Genomic DNA, 17,254 nt, shown 5'->3' on the forward strand with positions numbered 1-17,254 from the left:
TAAAACATTACTAACAATGCAGAAGAAAAACTAGATAACTGGGAGCTCCTAAAAATCAAACACCTATGCTCATCCAAAGACTTCGCCAAAAGAGTAAAAAGACTACCTACAGAATGGGAAAAAGTTTTTAGCTGTGACATTTCTGATCAGTGCTTGATCTCTAAAATCCACATAATACTGCAAAAACTCAACTACAAAAAGACAAATAACCGAATTAAAAAATGCGCAAAAGATATGAATAGACACTTCATTAAAGAAGACATTCAGGCAGCTAACAGATACATGTGGAAATGCTCACAATCATCAGCCATTAGGGAAACACAAATCAAAACTATAATGAGATTTCACCTCACTCCAACAAGGCTGGCATTAATCCAAAAAACACAAAATAATAAATGTTGGAGAGGCTGTGGAGAGACTGGAACACTTTTACACTGCTGGTGGGAATGTAAAATGGTACAACCACTTTGGAAATCGATTTGGCGCTTCCTTAAAAAGCAAGAAATAGAATTGCCGTACCAAAAACCCAAACCAAACCCACTGCCGTCGAGTCGATTCCAACTCATAGTGACCCTATTGGACAGAGTAGAACTGCCCCGTAGAGTTTCCAAGGAGCACCTGGCAGATTCGAACTGCTGACCTTTTGGTCAGCAGCCGTAGCATTTAACCGCTACACCACCAGGGTTTCCAGAATTACCACACAATCCAGTAATCCCACTCATTGGAATACATCCTAGAGAAATAAGAGCCTTTACATGAACAGGTATATGCACACCCATGTTCACTGCAGCACTGTTCACAACAGCAAAAAGATGGAAGCAATCAAGGTGACCAACAACGGATGAATGGGTAAATAATGGTATGTTCACACAATGGAATACTACGCATCGATAAAGAACAGTGATGAATCTGTGAAACATTTCATAACATGGAGGAACCTGGAAGGCATTATGCTGAGTGAAATTAGTCAGTTGCAGAAGGACAAATGTATAAGACCACTATTATAAGAACTTGAGAAATAGTTTAAACTGAGAAGAAAATATTCTTTTGTGGTTACGAGAGGAGGGAGTGAGGGAGGGTGGGAGAGGGGCATTCACTAAATAGATAGTAGACAAGAACTACTTTAGGTAACTGGAAAGACAACACACAATACACGGGAGGTCAGCACAACTGGACTAAACCAAAAGCAAAGAAGTTTCCTGAATAAACTGAATGCTGCGAAGGCCACGATAGCAGGGGCGGGGGTCTGGGGAACATGGTTTCAGGGGACACCTAAGTCAACTGGCATAATAAAATCTATTAAGAACACATTCTTTATCCCACTTTGAAGAGTGGCGCCTGGGGTCTTAAACGCTAGTAAGCGGCCATCTAAGATGCATCAATTGGTCTCAACCCACCTGGAGCAAAGCAGAATGAAGAACACCAAGGACACAATGTAATTACAAGCCCAAGAGACAGAAAACCAAAAAATGCCAAACCCAGTGCCGTCGAGTCAATCCCAACTCATGGCGACCCTAGAGGACAGAGTAGAACTGCCCCAAAGAGTTTCTAAGGAGCGCCTGGTGGATTTGAACTACCAACCCTTTGGTTAGCAGCCGTAGCACTTAACCACTACACCACCAGGGTTTCCAAGAGACAGAAAGGGCCACATAAACCAGAGTACATCATCCTGAGAACAGAAGAACTAGACGGTGCCCGGCTACAACTGATGACTGTCCTGAAAGGGAACACAACAGAGAACCCCTGAGGGAGGAGAGCAGTGGGATGCAGACCCCAAATTCTCGTAAAAAGACCAGACTTGATGGTCTGACTGAGACTGGAGGGACCTGTTGGCCCAGGACAGGAACCATTCCTAAAGCCAACTCTTCAGACATGGATTGGACTGGAAAATGGGTTTGAGGGGGATGCAGGTGAGGAGCGAGCTTCTTGGATCAGGTGGTCACTTTAGACTATGTTGGCATCTCCTGCCTGGAGGGGAGATGAGAGGGTGGAGGGGGATAGAAGCTGGCGAACTGGACACGAAAAGAGAGAGTGGAAGGAGAGAGTGGGCTGTCTCATTAGGGGGAGAGCAATTGGGAGTATGTAGCAAGGTGAATGTAAGTTTTTGTGTGAGAGGCTGACTTAATTTGTAAACTTTCAATTAAAGAGCAATAAAATTTTTTTTAAAAACTTGTATGTTCATAAAAAACATAGTTAGCGTTACTCACCATAGCCGAAAAGTGAAAACAAACCAAATGCCCACACAACTGACGAACAGGTAAATAAAATCCAGTCTATCCATACAATGGAATGTCATCTAGCCATAAAAAAGAATGAAGTTCTGACACATACTGCAACATGGACAAACCCTGAAAACATTATGCTAAGTGAAAGAAGTCAGTCACAAAAGGACAAATACTGCATGATCCCACTGATATAAAATGTCCATGATAGGCAAAACTAGGGAGTGAAAAAGTAGACTGCGTTTCTCGGGGCCGGGGAGAGAGTAACGGAAAAGGACTGCCTGATAGGAGTTTCTTTTTGGGGGATGAAAATGTTCCAAAATTAGCTTATGGCGTGGGTTGTACAACCCTGGGAATGCACTACAAATCCCTGAATTAGATACTTTCAAAAGGTGAATCATACGGTGTATGAATTCTGTGTCAGCAATGCTGTTCTAAACTAAAGAAGTAACTTATGCTCTAATTGCTTTAAAAGTATGGAAGCTCTCCGGTTGCAGGAAAATGATACCACGTGAATATTCTAGGTTACCTTTTTTTTTTTAATTGTGGTGAAAACATAACACACCAAAATGGATTACTTTTTAAGAATCCCAAAAGCTTTCTCCTATAGGAATAAGAAGCGGAACTGTGACAGACAAGCTATAAACTGTCTTAACCAAGAGTCTAAAAAACGAAGGTGCCTCTGGTCCATACATCTGAGCACAACCCTAAATGACCACCAACCCTTCAATGCTTTTGGACAAAGACTACCGCTGAGTTCAGAATAAAAACTGAAATAATCTAAAACATCAACTTTAAATCATGAACGAACTAGATAGAGTCTAAAGACAGACAACCACACTTCAGAGGTGCCCTGGGACACAAACAGGAGAAGGAACCACCGACCCTTCAGCTTACTCCCACCTGCTGGCGGCTGCCTGACCTGCTGGGACTCCCTGGGGACAGCTCCTCTCCGTCGGGCAGCACCAGCACCAGCTTCCAGAACATGTGCTCCCGCCACCCAGGAAGGTGCTCGGCCACAAGGGTCGGCAGGTCCAGAGGTGCCCACACTGCATCCCTGAGGGAACAGAACACCACAGTGAGTCGGCCACAGCCTCAGGGAGGACAGCTGCCCCCGGAGTGGAGTGCTGGGACCCACCTCAGCAGCTGCTGGTGGAAATGCTGGACTTTCATGCGGTGAGCAGCCATGTCCCTGAGCTGCCTCAGTCTGCAGAGAGCAAGAGAAAGTGATGTCATGCCTGCCCCAGGGGCCATAGATGGTTAGGGAGACGAGGATGGGTGGGAGCAGCCAGAGAGCCGCCCAGTGGGCCTATGAGATGCACTGAGGGAGCAGAGGGTATAAGGTGCGCAGGCAGCAGCAGGGGCCCCGGAGGAGAGGCAGGGGCCCTAGAGGAGCGGCAGGAGCCCCGGAGGAGTGGCGGGGGCTCTGAAGGGGGTTCCAGAGGAGCAGCGGGGGCCGCAGGGGTGCAACAGGGACTCCAGAAGAGCGGCAGGGACCTTGGAGGAGCAGCAGGGACTCTAGAGGACCAGCAGGGACCCCAGATGAGCAGAACATGAGGTGAGGCGGGGGCCAGCTGAGGCCTCTGGCTTCACTAACAAGGAGGGAAGCTTGAGAGAAATACAGGGGGTTCACAAACGAATGTCTATCGATAGGGCTGGAGTGCTCCAGGGAAAAAGGCATGTGACATCTGAGCCAGGAACCAGGCTCCTAATGATCTGCACTAGTCCCCAGACCACAGGGAAGGCCAACCCAAACACACAGCTTGCGGAGGCCCCAACACACATGGTCACCTATGCTCACATAAAGCCAAGTGGGAGCAGGAAGCCTGGAGAGCCTTAAGGGATTGGGAGGGGCTGACCTGCGGGCACGAGACCCAGGACGCCCACAGGTGAGGGCCTGACCTGGTACAGGAGACACCCAGCTTGCCCGCATGGCCCAAATTCAGGAGGCCACGGGCCAGGTTCTCTGCAGTGATGGGGCACTCAGCACTTGGGGCCAGTGCCCTCAGCCGGTCGGCTGCGTCCACACCACAGGGGGCTGCAGGGAAGGCCCGCATCTGGCGCCTTAGCTTCTTCCGGGCTGCAACAGCATCCCTCCACCTGGGGACACACCAACCCACATCACGTGCCCTGAAGTCAGCTCAGGCCAAGTGCAAACACAGGGAGGATGGGCTTTCCTGGCAAAGTGTTTAATTCTGTATGTATGTGTATACACGTGCACGTGTGTGTGATGTATGTACACATGGGTATGTGTGCATGTGTGTGGTGTATGCACCTGTATGTATGTGTGTCCATGATCAACTGTTTTAGGTATTCACTGTAAAACGCTGTCTTACCCTCATCGCTGACTGAAGGAAGTGCTGGCTGATGAACTCTAAATGTGGTAGAAGACCTGCCCGCTATAAAAAAAATACATGGGTTTTATCTGGAGACACTGGACTCACCGCTGTAAATACTTGCAGAAGCACTGAAGCTCCTGAAGGGTCTCCTTTGCTGTCTGAAAAATTTCCTCCTCCAAGAACAAGTCCACCAAGTGGGCACAGACATCCTCACAGCAGCGGTCCAGCCGGGCCCTCTGGTCAGCCTCCACCGCACACCTGGAAAAGAGGGCAGTCAGTGCAGGAAGACCACACCAGACACCAAGAGCTTATGGACTCACAGCTGCCCACATCTTAATATCTAAGTGCAACTACATGAGTCTTCCCTTCAAGGGAAGCTCCCAGATTGTCATCTTTACTTAAATTTTAGAGAACTGGAACAACAGAGAAAAAAGAACAAAATGGTTCAGAGTACTACATTATAGGCCCAAGACAGCCCTGAAAACAGTCAAGAAATACACCTTTGTCTTAATAAAATAGTTAGACAACTTAATACTTAAATGACCACTGAGCCACCTTCTCTTTAGCAATATGAGACACTTGAAATTTGAAGTGTCTCAAGTCCCGCCAGGCCCGAGCTGGCTGCCTATGGTCATCCTGTGGGGGCCCTGGGGTAAATCAGTGCCTCGGGGAGAAGGTTTATAACAAAATCTCGACAGCCAAGGGAGCCCAGAAGACAATGGATGTCAAGGATGCTGAGCCATAAGCCAGTGGCTTCAGCAGGCAGGGTGGGCTCCCAACAGCCAAGGCGGAGGGCTGGGGCTGCACAGGGCTGCACAGGCCCAGCTCCCAGCCTGCAGAAGACAGGACTCTGTGCACATCAGGAGCTCTGGCTGTGCTGTCCCCTGATGGCCTTTCCCAGGATGAGGACACAGATGCATCCTCTGTGCTCAAGGCCTCCTCCCTACAGTGGGAGGGAAGCGGGCTCCCAACCAACAGGGCAGGAAGTGGCACTGATTAACCGACCCAGCGGTTCCAGACTGTTCTGGGACCCACTGGCACAGAGCTGAGATGCTGGCCAGCATGGACCCCACCCTGCCCTTCAGTTCAAGGCCCACCGGGGGGCTCAAGTATGGGGAGGGGTTCTGATCAATTGGTGCCTCCTTCCCCCTGAAGCTTGGCAGGGCAACCAGAGTCCATGTCACTAAATCAAGTTCTTCAGTAAGATGGTGCCAAGAACTTTCAATATGTGAAAAGGGAAAGGGCCTTCCCTACTCGAAAGCAGTAAGGGTAAGTGGCCAGACGTGGGGAGGACACCACCTGGGCTCTTTCACCTGCTGCAGGGTCAGATGGGGATGGAGGGCTGGGGGTAGAGTGTGGCCCCCGCCTCCATTCCTTAGGGTTGCACACACATGCACACGTACATACACATACACACGGGTGACAGTTTACCATCAGGCTATCCAAAAGATATGCTGCTTGTTGAGTGTAGCTAAAGCCCAGCTACCATGAACTGCACCCAGGCCGGTGGAGAAGGGGCCAGCCTGAGCCCCCGTCTCGGTGACCCCACCTCGCCAGCCTGGCTCTGCACATGGGGCCCCACAAGTCACCCCACACGTCACTCACTTCAGCTCCTGGGTTGCAGTCTCGCTGACACAGTCTGTCACCACTAGCTCCGTCAGCTCCGCAGCCAGGCCCTGGCTCAGCTGAGTTAAAATCAGCTCTCGCTCCTGTTTCAACCTGGAAGTTTAAAGACGAAAAGCATAAGGGTAACATCTGAGAATAAGAGTAAGGTCGTCACACTTGGTGACGTCATCAGTGGGGGCGTGGGCTGTGTGACCAAGCCAGTAGGCCCACCCCTCCTGCTCCACTGGGCACAGGCCTCCAAGAGGGCATGGGTGGGGGGGGTCAGTCGTCTCAGTCCCCACCCACCTCCCTCTGCCCTGTACTCACCTCTCCTGCTCTGCCCGCCGCTGTTCCTCCTCTGCCCGTGCCCGCACCTCGCTTACGCCCTCGGCTGCTATAGCCCTCATCATACCCTCGGTGGCGGCTACCAGCAGCTCCTCTGCAGCCTCACTGGACACGCTGCACAGAGAAGAAGTGCCACTCAGCAGCCAGTGGGAAGAGGCCCTGAGCAGCCAGACAATGAAGCCCGGTGTGGCAGAGGAGGGCACTGCCAGCTTTTAGGCACAGAAAGTGAGCACATGGGTCATGTTCATTTTTATTCCATCAGAAAAGTCCGTGTCTGTGCTCTGACAGGGATCACAACAGACGGTCCCAGACAGAGCTCAAGAAAAATGTAGAACAAAATTCTCACTCACCAAAAAAAAAAATCAGACTTACTGGTCTGATAGAGACTGGAGAAACTCTGAGAGGATGGCCCCGAGACCCTCTTATAGATCAGCAATGAAGTCACTCCTGAGGTTCACCCTTCAGCCACATATTAAACAGGTCCATGAAACAAAACAAAACTAAATGGGCACACCAGCCCTGTGGCAAGGATAAGAAGGCAGGAGGGGACAGGAAAGCTGGTAATAGGGAACCCAAGGTCGAGAAGGTGGGAGTGTTGACATGTTGTGGGGTTGGCAACCAACATCATAAAACAACGTGTCTACTGTTTAATGAGAAACTAGTTTGATCTGTAAACCTTCATCTAACGTACAAAAAAAATTACACAAACTATTAAAAAAAGAGAAAGTCCACATCTAACTCGGGACACACAGACTCCTGCCCTTGGAGGAGGTGATCCTTTGAGACCACATTCACGCAGGTCCAACAGCACCCCCATCTCAGTGTGCCACTAGGTGCACTGGGAATTTTACAAGACATGTGGAACCCTTAGGAAAACCTGACATACTAAATTTACCAGGTTTATTAGCTTTATGAAAGTTGCTTGAGAGCTCAGAAAGATTTTGATGATCAAATCTATTAAGGCTAGATGTCTGAAGCACGCAACAGAAACAGGCACATTAAACTTGTAAACACATTTGCAGCGTCTAAGGAATTTCAATCATCATGTAAAATGCAGTAGGTACACAACATATAATCTACCAAATTATAAACCAACCAAACCTTAAACAGAGATCAAATAAAAACGACTGCTTTTAATTTTCATACAGAATGATCCACTTTTATACGTTACTAGATTTTTAAGTTCTGTTTAAAGTTTAAAGAAAATCGATTTTAAGTTTGTAACTTTAATCCACTGCCTGCTGCTCAAAAAACACACACGGAAACTACACGCCAATGGAAAGCGAGGGTTAAGGAACACCAGAGGCGACACCACCCAGAGAAGAGGCCGCACACAGGACTTGGGGAAGGGGAGGGCACGGCCAGGCCCTGTAGGAGCAGACCACATGGCCCAGGATGGAAAACACCTGACAAGAGAAGTCATGGGGGAGCGGAGGGCACAGGCACCGCCAGGCCCCTGTAGGAGCAGACCACGTGGCCTCTGAGGATGGAGAATACCTGACAAGAGAAGACGGTGGCGGGGAGGGCACCGCCAGGCCCCTGTAGGAGCAGGCCACGTGGCCCCTGGCCCCTGAGGATGGGGAACACCTGACTAGAGAAGACGGTGGGGGGAGGGCACCGCCAGGCCCCTGTAGGAGCAGGCCACGTGGCCCGAGGACAGAGAACACTGGACAAGAGAAGACATGGGGGAGGGGCGCAGGCAGTCTTAGAGCAGGAGGGCACAGAGGGCTCCCCCGGCCGGCACTCACCCCAGGGCCATGACCGTGTACGCCATCCCGATAGCGCCGATCTCTTCACAGTCCCGTTGGAGAACCTCCTGGATGATCTCATCCACCACCTGCCCAATGTCCTACAGACAGGCGGACAGACATGGGGTCACAAGCAGGCGCTGTGGCATGTGGACTAGCCTTCCACACAGACTGGACCGCCAGCGACACCAAACTCCGGCTGGCAAAGAATCTCTGAACCACGAGCCACAGACAACCAGGCAATCTGCCCACAACCTAGAGGACTAAGGCCTTCAGAGCTGCGCAAAGGGAGAAGTGGGTCCCTCCAATGAAATGTCCCCTCGCCGGACTCTGCTTAGGGGTCACCGAGCACTGACTGTGGGCTCCTAGGACAGAGAATGCAGTCCCACACAGGGGCCACGCTGCTGCTAGGAGGCCCCTGTTGGCCTCCAGGCTGCCTCTGAGGGGTAGGGTTTCACCATGACCCCCACTCAGCTCCACAGTGCCCCACCCATCTACTCTTCTCACCTGACACCCCCTTCTGTGGCCATCCTTCAATCTGGGGACCCTGACCCTGGAGGCACCTGCCGAGCAGCCAACAAGACATGGTCGAGCCCTGCGGCCACACGGACACCAGGGATCTCGCCCACAGCATGCCTGCCCCCATGCACCCATCCGACTTGATCACTGGCTCTTCCACACAGCCAGGTGCGGCAAAGGTAATGGTCATATCAGACCCATGAGGGCTCAGGACGCAGACGAGGGCCTCCCGAGCGTGGCTGTGACTGCTGCAGACGTGGAGGGGGCTCCAGGGTGAGACATGGGCTGACAGCCTGCAGGCAGGTTACCCCTGGTCCCTCCTCGCTCCCTCTCCGTAAGTCCTGGTGCAGCCTCGCCTCATTTGGGGAGAGGGGAACACACGCCTGAAGAGTGCTTGGCAAGGAGGCTAGTGCAGGCTAACATCGACCCCTAACAAGGGCATCAGCTGCTACATCCTTAAAATCCCTCAACTCACTCCAGAGTCCAGAAGACAATAACTAACAGAGACACAGGGAACAGCTAGAAAACCTCACACAGGTCCCCTCTCCTAGAGCCTCATCAGAGGGGCGCCTCATGCGATAAGACCCGAGACCACGCGCAGGTCCATCACAGAAATCTCCAACCAAACCAGACAGTGCACATCGGTGCCACAGTGTAAGCAAGTGTGAATCTGGAAGGTTCCTACCGCGTCAGAGTAGACGGGTGCCAGCCTCGGCGGGAGGAGCTCTGGCTGCACGGATGGCTGGAAGAGGCTGGGGGCCGCAGCCATGGGTGGGGCTGGGACTTGAGGCAGAGACACAGGGGCGGCGGCCAGTGGCTGCAGGAGCAGCCCAGGCAGGGACACGGCCGGCTCTGTGTTGCATACCTCTCCTCTCCCACCACCTAGAGGAGACACGGAAATGCAGGGCTGGCACACAGGGATAAACCCCAGCCAGCGGAACCATCAGGCCACCACACAAGCTACCTCCCTCTGAGGGAATCCACTGTGTCGGGGGATGCGGGAGGGCCTTCAGAGCCAGCCAGCACACCCAGTCTCAGCAGGATGGGCAATCACTGAGCCACGTTCACCACCCCCGATGCTGAAACGACCAAGAGGCCCCAGGGGACTCACGACGAGCCCCCCGCCCACCCACACCCCACTCACCGGTGGCCTCCGTGCTGGGTCTCTGGGGGCCAGCAGCCGCCTCCATAGCCAGACTCTCCCCGACATACTTGTTCTGGGAGTTGAAGCTGCACACGGGTATGTGGCAGGGGGCAGGGGGCAGCAGCCCCCCATTCACAATCTCCCCAACCGACACCGTCAGCTTCTGGCTGATGAACACCGACTTCTTGGCCTTGGATAAGCCCTCTGGCTCCAGGAACATCGACCGGTTCAGCTCGACACAGCTGCCCAAGTCCCAAGGAAACCACACTCATGTCACACACACATGAGAATATACCTCATCTTCAACACAAGCCCGTCAGCAGTGCCAGGAGAAGCCCCTATTACTCTGTCACCCACGCTGGGGGAATGGGGATGCAGCCTAGGCTGCTCTAGCAGCAGAGGCCTCGGGTCCTAGGGCACCAGACCCACTGCGTATGCTGCAGTGACAGCAGGCGGGGGGCAGGTCCCTGAGGGCTGTGTGGTTTGGAGAAACCCCAATACAGGAGAGTGAGAGTCCATGCTGCCCAGCTGAGCCTGCAGCTGGTGCACCCCAGGGAAGAATGAGAGCGAGGAGCCCGGGCCGCTGGCACTGACCCGTCAGAAGCTGCCAGGCCGTGGTAGCTGAGGAAGTCGGCCGCCTCGTCGCCATCCTGGAAGAGCAGCATGCGCACCACGCTGTCCAGGGGGAAGGCAGTGGACCGCTGTGTGCTCACCGTGTAGGCCACGTTGAGCGCCCTGAGTGCGTCTTTGCGGATCTGGAGGGAGAAGCAAATTTGACCCATGCACACATCCCACCTTGCTCTCTGCCTCAGCAACGACATGTGCAGTGGGGGTGGCCTCTTCCCGATCACAAGCACCCCCCGGGGCCCCAAGGGCTTCCTGCAAGGAGGCCAGGTGGTCCTAACTCCCCAGCTGTGGGGGCAGCACCAGGAGGATCGAGGAGACAGGGTGCTCTGGGACGTGGGGTGACACATGGGCAGGGCTGCTCTAGGATCACAAGGGCCGGGGGCGGGAGCTGCAGATCGGCCCCGGGGATGCTAAGCCCACAAGGGTTTACGAGGTGCAAACCTCAGCCAGAGGTAAGCCGGGGCACAGAGCGGGCGCTGAGATGCTCACTGAGGCAGACACAGCATCAGCAGCCTCACCCCAAACATTCTGCTCAACATCACCATGACTGTCGAGGGTAGGGATTTTGTTTTCATGGAAGACAACAGTGCTGAACTCAAGTTCCTAAGGAGACTTCCCTTATCTGAACCACAAAGACAGCACTTTCCACACCGCCGTTTCTGGTAGTGGTCAGTGACTCCTGGCAGGGTGGCTACAGGGTGACACGAGGGAGCCCCGGTCCACCCAGCAATGTTCCCAGGACAGAGAAGCACCTAACGACACGTCAGGTGACAGCCTACTCTCTTCCAATTCTGCATGCACATCTGCGTCACTCACCTGGTTAAAATAACAATGTAGAAGACAAGCACTCAGGTAAGATGCAGACTGGACCAGTTTGAAAAATCTCACAAAGTTATTACTGTTCAGCGCAGCAAAGGCCTGGACGGCAAACTTCACCTCGGAGGAGTTCCTAACAGCAGGGGGGAACTGCTGCACTTCTCTGTTAATTAAAGAGATAAAAGGGGGTTGAAGTAGCACTAGGATGGCCATGACCAGAAAAACAGAAAACAACAGGCACTGAGGATTGGGAGAAACTGGTGCCCTCGTCCACTGCTGGTGGAAATGCAAAATGGTGCAGCTGCTGTGGAAAACAGTTCAGTGGGTCCTCAAAAAGGTCAATGTGGAATTACCATATAACCTGGCAATCCCAATCCCAGGTACATATCCAAAGAAACCAAAAGCAGAAATTCAAACAGACACCTGGTACACCAATGCTCACTACGGCACTATTTACAACAGCCACAAGTTGGAAATAGCTTAAACGTCCATCGACAGACGAATGGGTAAACAAAATGCGGTACATACGACGGAGTACTACTGAGCCACAAAGAGAAATGAAGTCCTGATGTGTACAATAACATGGATGAATCTTAAAAGCATCCCACTGAGCAAAAATCAGACACACAAGGACAAATACTGTACGACCCCACTTACATGAGATAGCTAGAACAGGCAAACACATAGAGGCAAAAGTGGGTTAGCGGTTACCAGGGCCCAGAGGAAGCGGGGAGTGGGGAGTTACTGGTTAGGGGCGCTGAGCTTCTGTTCAAGGTGATGGAAAAATCTGGAAATGGCAGTGGTGATGGTTGTACAGCATGATGGATGTAATTAATGCCACTGAATAGTCCATGTAAAAATATTCAAAATAGAAAATGTTTGGTTACGTGCGTTTTTACCACCGTTAAAAATATATACGTATATATATATATATGTATCTAATTTTTAAAAATCTGGCTTCCATCATATTGAGAAGAAGAGTCTTACTGGCAAACTGTGCCGCTCGCTGTATTTACAGTTTACTAACTTCAAAGCCACCGCTCTCGGGCTAGACTGATACACAAAGGTTTTCTTTAAAAAGATGATGAATCAAGTAAACAAATTAGGAATCGGTTATCAGTGACTTTAATGCCACGCGACTGCTTTTCAAGACAGTTGTATATAAAGACAAAGGCTAGGAAACTTAGAAATTCCAGGTCATTTTCTTTTGTTGTTTTCTTTAGAAATAAACCCTGATTTGACTTTCATTTATTCAGAATGGAGGACATATACAAAAGGAATACACTTTCGATAACTACCTTATCCCCAAGCTTAACTTTTAAAACTTAAAATCAGTTCACACATCGATATTCTGAGACAAGGTTCTTGGAGGGGTGGAGACTAAGCTAAGAGAAGTTTCTGGCTCCCTCTTAATTTAAAATATTTAATGAAAAAGATGAAACACAAGAGTCTCTTGGGTGAGAAGAGACACTGGCATCGCCAAGTCCAGTCCCTCATGACAACAACACACTGGCCCAGCTCTGCGCATCTTTCTCATAGCTGACTCGCCAGGCCAGGGCTCGCCCTCCACCCTGTCTAAACACCCAGTCCTCAGCATCTCAATCTCCCCTCCCGTTACGCAGCCCTGTGACACAACCACCTGGAACAGCAAGCCCCCAGCAGCACTGACACAGCTTGGGCCCATCTTGGCCATGCACCTCCTCTGCTCATGGGGAAAAACCCATTTCCCATCTTCTCTCATTGACACAGCAAAAACCAGGGCTCCCCCGACCCAATCTCCATGGCCCACATGGGGATCTAGCCCCCCTCAACCTCCATGGCCCACATGGGGACCCTTTACTGTTATCTGACATTCGCTACCGGAGAGAACTCAGCTCCTTCAGCTACACTGACCTCAGAAAGCATTTTGCTGTGTACGCCTCGCCTTTCAACCTCCAGGTCAGGCCTTCCCTGAAAGACTCACCTCAGGATGTCCCCCTTGTTGAGGTTGAGCAGCACGTTGTAACCCTGGAACTCTGCCTCACTGGCACAGGAGACGCCCTTGTTCCTCAGGTCCTGGTACATCTCCTTCAGACTCTGGAGGCACTTGGTCATGTTCTCATTGTTGATCTTGGCATCGAAGGAGGACATGGGCTCCTCACACATGAAGTGGGCACAATGGATGTGGAAGCGTGTGCATTTCTCAATCAGGGACACCGTCATGGGGTCACACAGGTGCTGCTGTGTGATGTCCTGGCCACCAGCAAGGGGGAAGGTGACATATGCGCACACACCTCACACACAAGCAGCTCAAACACATACACACCTCATGCACACGCACCTTGTGTGTGTACACAACCTCATATGCAATACACACAAGCATCTCATACACATACCTCATACAGATGCACACAGGCACACTCTGTACACACGTACATGCCCCTCATTCACGCACACACGTGCACCTTATTTACAGGTACACCTCACACGCACATGAATCTCCTATGCACACGCACCTTGTACACATAAACACCCACATCTTGTACACTCATGCACATGGTCCATGCAGAGAGTTAACTACTAAAAAAATCATACCTGAATTTCTCACATTTCAATTTAAACAAAACCCATTAAGCACATTTTAACAGGACTTGATAATGATTTTAAATCACAGGATTTTTTATTACAGATGAAACATACTGTTGCCATCAACTCGATGCTGACTCATGGTGACCCCATATGTATCAGGGTAGAACTGCTCCATAGGGTTTTCAACGGCTGATTTTTTGGAAGCAGATAGCCAGCCTTGCTTCCCAAGGTGCCTCTGGGTGGGTTCAAACCTCCAAGCTTTTGGCTAGTCATCGAGCGCTTAGCTGTTCGTGCCACCCAGGGACTCCTCAGATGAAACATCACCAGGTAAAACGAAAAGAACCATCAACTTTAGTTTGGAATCTGAACACGTCCCAGTGTCTCCTGACCTTCCGAATGCCCCGTGTCCGGTTCCACACGAAGTCGTACCAGTCGCGCAGGCTGCCCTCCTTCTGGTCCATGATCTGGGTCACCAGGTAGTCCATGGTCCTGCTGAGCACTGCCGAGGGCCGCAGCTCGTGTGGTAGGGGCTCTTCCTGATCGGCCGAGGACCGGCTGTACTCCTTCACGGCCGCCGCGTGGTCAACCTGGGGGATCAGGGCAGAGGACGGCAGTTCGCGGGATGGTCCCGGCCAACATCCAGCACAGCCACCTGTCACTTGCTTAAAATGCTTTTCCTAGCCACCGCAGCCTACACCAGGCATAACACATCATAGACAACCATCGACAACTTCATCAACACATGCTACAGCTCCTTCAATTGATGTGTGCTGATGGTACACAAACCACACACTGCACCACACGCCTGCCAGAGCTGTCCGTGTGTGAACTGGAGGCAGGTATGCTAGAGGGGGCAGCAAATAGGGACAGGGCTTCACAAGAGCCTGAGCATAACAAACGACCAATACTCGAGAAGGTATTTTGAAACATATTCCTGCATTTCAAAATTCAGAGACAAAATAAACTGAGAAAACGCTGTTGGCTAACAGGATAAGGAGTTCAGATGAAAGGCAATCAAGATGGCAGAGGAGTGCAGTGAGGTCACCTGCATGGCCCCAAAGTGCACAGGGTGACGGATAAAGGACTCTGAATGCTCTAGAAGGTCTCAGCCATGCTCCAATCCCAGAGTACGTCACCCAGGCCAGAAACGTGATGGAGACAGCAGTGAGGATTCACAGGTATGATAGCACCAGGAGCCTGGAGGGGCCAGACCCGTCGCCCAAAAGAGACTCGGGGGCTACATCTGCCCCTGCACAAAGAGGATGAAGATAGACGGCCCTCTGACACAGGTAAACACCCACCTCAGGTGCGAAGGTGGACAGCCCCTGCAGAGAATAAGCCCTGCCCCCGCACACCATGCCCCAGCTCTGGTGTGCACATCCCAGACAGCAGCCTGGAGGAGACTGGGTAGCCATGGAGCCCCACCTGGTCTGTCCCGGGGATCACTTCAAACACGCTCAGCTGGCTCCTGGTCTCCCGCATGTATCGCTCCTTCTCAGGACACATGTCGGGGCATGTTCCTACAAAGGTCCTCGCTTTGTCCAGGTCGGTCCTCTTCACCCGAGCTAGACGGAGTCAAGGAGAGAGTAGGGACTACCACAGTCACTAGAACCCAGCCAAGTGCATTTTCATATGATAAAAGGAAAAGCAAAAATAGAAACCAGTGTCACTCACACAAAGCACAAAGGACAAGAAAGAAATGTTCCTAAAACACTGGCCTTGGAGTAACAGAAACCATCATGGTGAGTGATGGGCATCAGGCTCCCAGAGACCCCAGAGGCTCCTGCCTCCCCACACGTGGCTCTCCAACAGCCCCAGGCCTTCACAGCAGACTCCAGATGGGGAGGGGGTGCCCCCACTTACAGCTGGGAGCAGCAGAGTGTTTTATAAACTCTACAATGATCCCAATGATACTGTAGTACACCATGCTGAAAGGGCTAATTAGTTAAATGCAAATATTCAGAATACTCCAGTATTTCTAAAACTCTGTATTGGATCGTTCTTTTAAGGTAATAGGCGTCACACAACTGCAAGTTAACTGGGCCCCAAATTGAAGACATACACGCGAAGTATAACTTTAAAAAGCTAAAGAGCTACAAAAGTATTTTTTAAATGCAATGCAATGCAACTTCACAACTTGAAATATAAATATTTTTAATTTTAAAAACTCCAATGCCTAGTAATAATTTTATTTGGAATATAAAAACTGTCCCATCAATGATATAACATATAAGGACAGCTTTTATTACGGTGTCAAGGAAGCAATGGGATTATTCCAATGTTTACAGCGTTTTAAAAAAAAAAAAAAATGCTATAGCTGAAATTTAAGGAGAAAACAACTTTGCAAAGAAGAACACATGTCCCTTTTCCTTTTATTTTTAGTCACCGCATGTATTTTTTTATTTTGATGCTACACTTTTACTTTTTGAATAGGTGATACATTCGCAGAATTTGACATTCCAAAGGTATGAAAATGTCCAGAATGGAGCAACCCCTCACCCATGCTCTGCTCCCTATGGTGATGCCTCCACGTCAGCAAACGTATTTATGTAATACACTTGTGCACGTGCACGCACACACGCACACTCTTCTCCTTTTTGTACAAATGGCAGATCGCTACATACTCTCAGCACCATGATTTTTTCACGTCACAGCAAATCTTAATAATTTTCCCACAAAGAAATCCCATCCTCTATTTAAGGCCAGTTAGGATCCCAGTGTGTGGCTATAAGCACAACTTAACCAGTCTCCAGAATGACATCCTGGAGTTTCCAATAGTTTCCCATCATGAACAACCTCGTACAGGAATCGCTTTGCACGTGCAGGTGTGTCTGTGGGACAAATCCTTAGAGGTGAAAGGCCGTGGAAAGCCTGGGCTTTTCTAAGTTTCCTGAGTTTGTGCATCTGCCCCTTGCTCTCCTGTGAGGAAGCTGTGGGCTGTATGCTGCTTCCCCGCAGCACCCCCCCAGTGCACTACTGACCTCTTGGTCTCTGAATCCCCACAGGTGAGACATCTGCTTTTCTCACCAGGAGGGGTCGGGGAGGCGTCTTTCCCACATGTTCCTGACACTTCCTTCTCTGCAGCCTCTCAGTGACCCTGCCCATTCTGCTATTGGTTAGTCATCTATTGCCCATTCTTCTACTGGGCTTTGGTCCTTCCTGGCTGGCTCTCAGGAGTTCTTTCCATACCAGGGAAATCAGCTCTTTCTCTGTGACAGGAGTTACAGAGTTTCCCCCATGACTTGACATTTCTTTCTGAATTTGTGGTAATTTCTTTTAACAGAAAATTTTTATTTTTTTCACATGTGCTTTCTGAATGTC

The 17,254-nt window shown here is 50.8% G+C and overlaps 1 protein-coding gene across 4 annotated transcripts in view; it reads right to left on the reverse strand.

The window, feature by feature from the left end:
* Nucleotides 1-17,254, reverse strand: part of MCM3AP (minichromosome maintenance complex component 3 associated protein) — a 40,898-nt gene that overhangs the window by 15,844 nt on the left and 7,800 nt on the right. For all 4 annotated transcript variants that reach the window (XR_010321081.1, XM_064279594.1, XM_064279596.1 and 1 more), the window contains 14 exons: nt 15,359-15,498; nt 14,323-14,520; nt 13,329-13,597; nt 11,366-11,528; nt 10,517-10,677; nt 9,923-10,164; nt 9,464-9,660; nt 8,260-8,360; nt 6,494-6,625; nt 6,167-6,280; nt 4,667-4,819; nt 4,125-4,322; nt 3,361-3,429; nt 3,145-3,279 (listed from right to left, as the gene is read on the reverse strand). Coding sequence is in view for 3 of the 4 variants with exons in the window: in XM_064279594.1 (XP_064135664.1) it covers nt 3,145-3,279; nt 3,361-3,429; nt 4,125-4,322; nt 4,667-4,819; nt 6,167-6,280; nt 6,494-6,625; nt 8,260-8,360; nt 9,464-9,660; nt 9,923-10,164; nt 10,517-10,677; nt 11,366-11,528; nt 13,329-13,597; nt 14,323-14,520; nt 15,359-15,498 (2,272 nt within the window). In the remaining variant the exon portion in view is untranslated. The remainder of the gene's footprint in view (nt 1-3,144; nt 3,280-3,360; nt 3,430-4,124; nt 4,323-4,666; nt 4,820-6,166; nt 6,281-6,493; nt 6,626-8,259; nt 8,361-9,463; nt 9,661-9,922; nt 10,165-10,516; nt 10,678-11,365; nt 11,529-13,328; nt 13,598-14,322; nt 14,521-15,358; nt 15,499-17,254) is intronic.

This window comes from Loxodonta africana, chromosome 2 (genome assembly GCF_030014295.1).
Source record: "Loxodonta africana isolate mLoxAfr1 chromosome 2, mLoxAfr1.hap2, whole genome shotgun sequence".
Classification (NCBI taxonomy): Eukaryota; Metazoa; Chordata; class Mammalia; order Proboscidea; family Elephantidae; genus Loxodonta; species Loxodonta africana.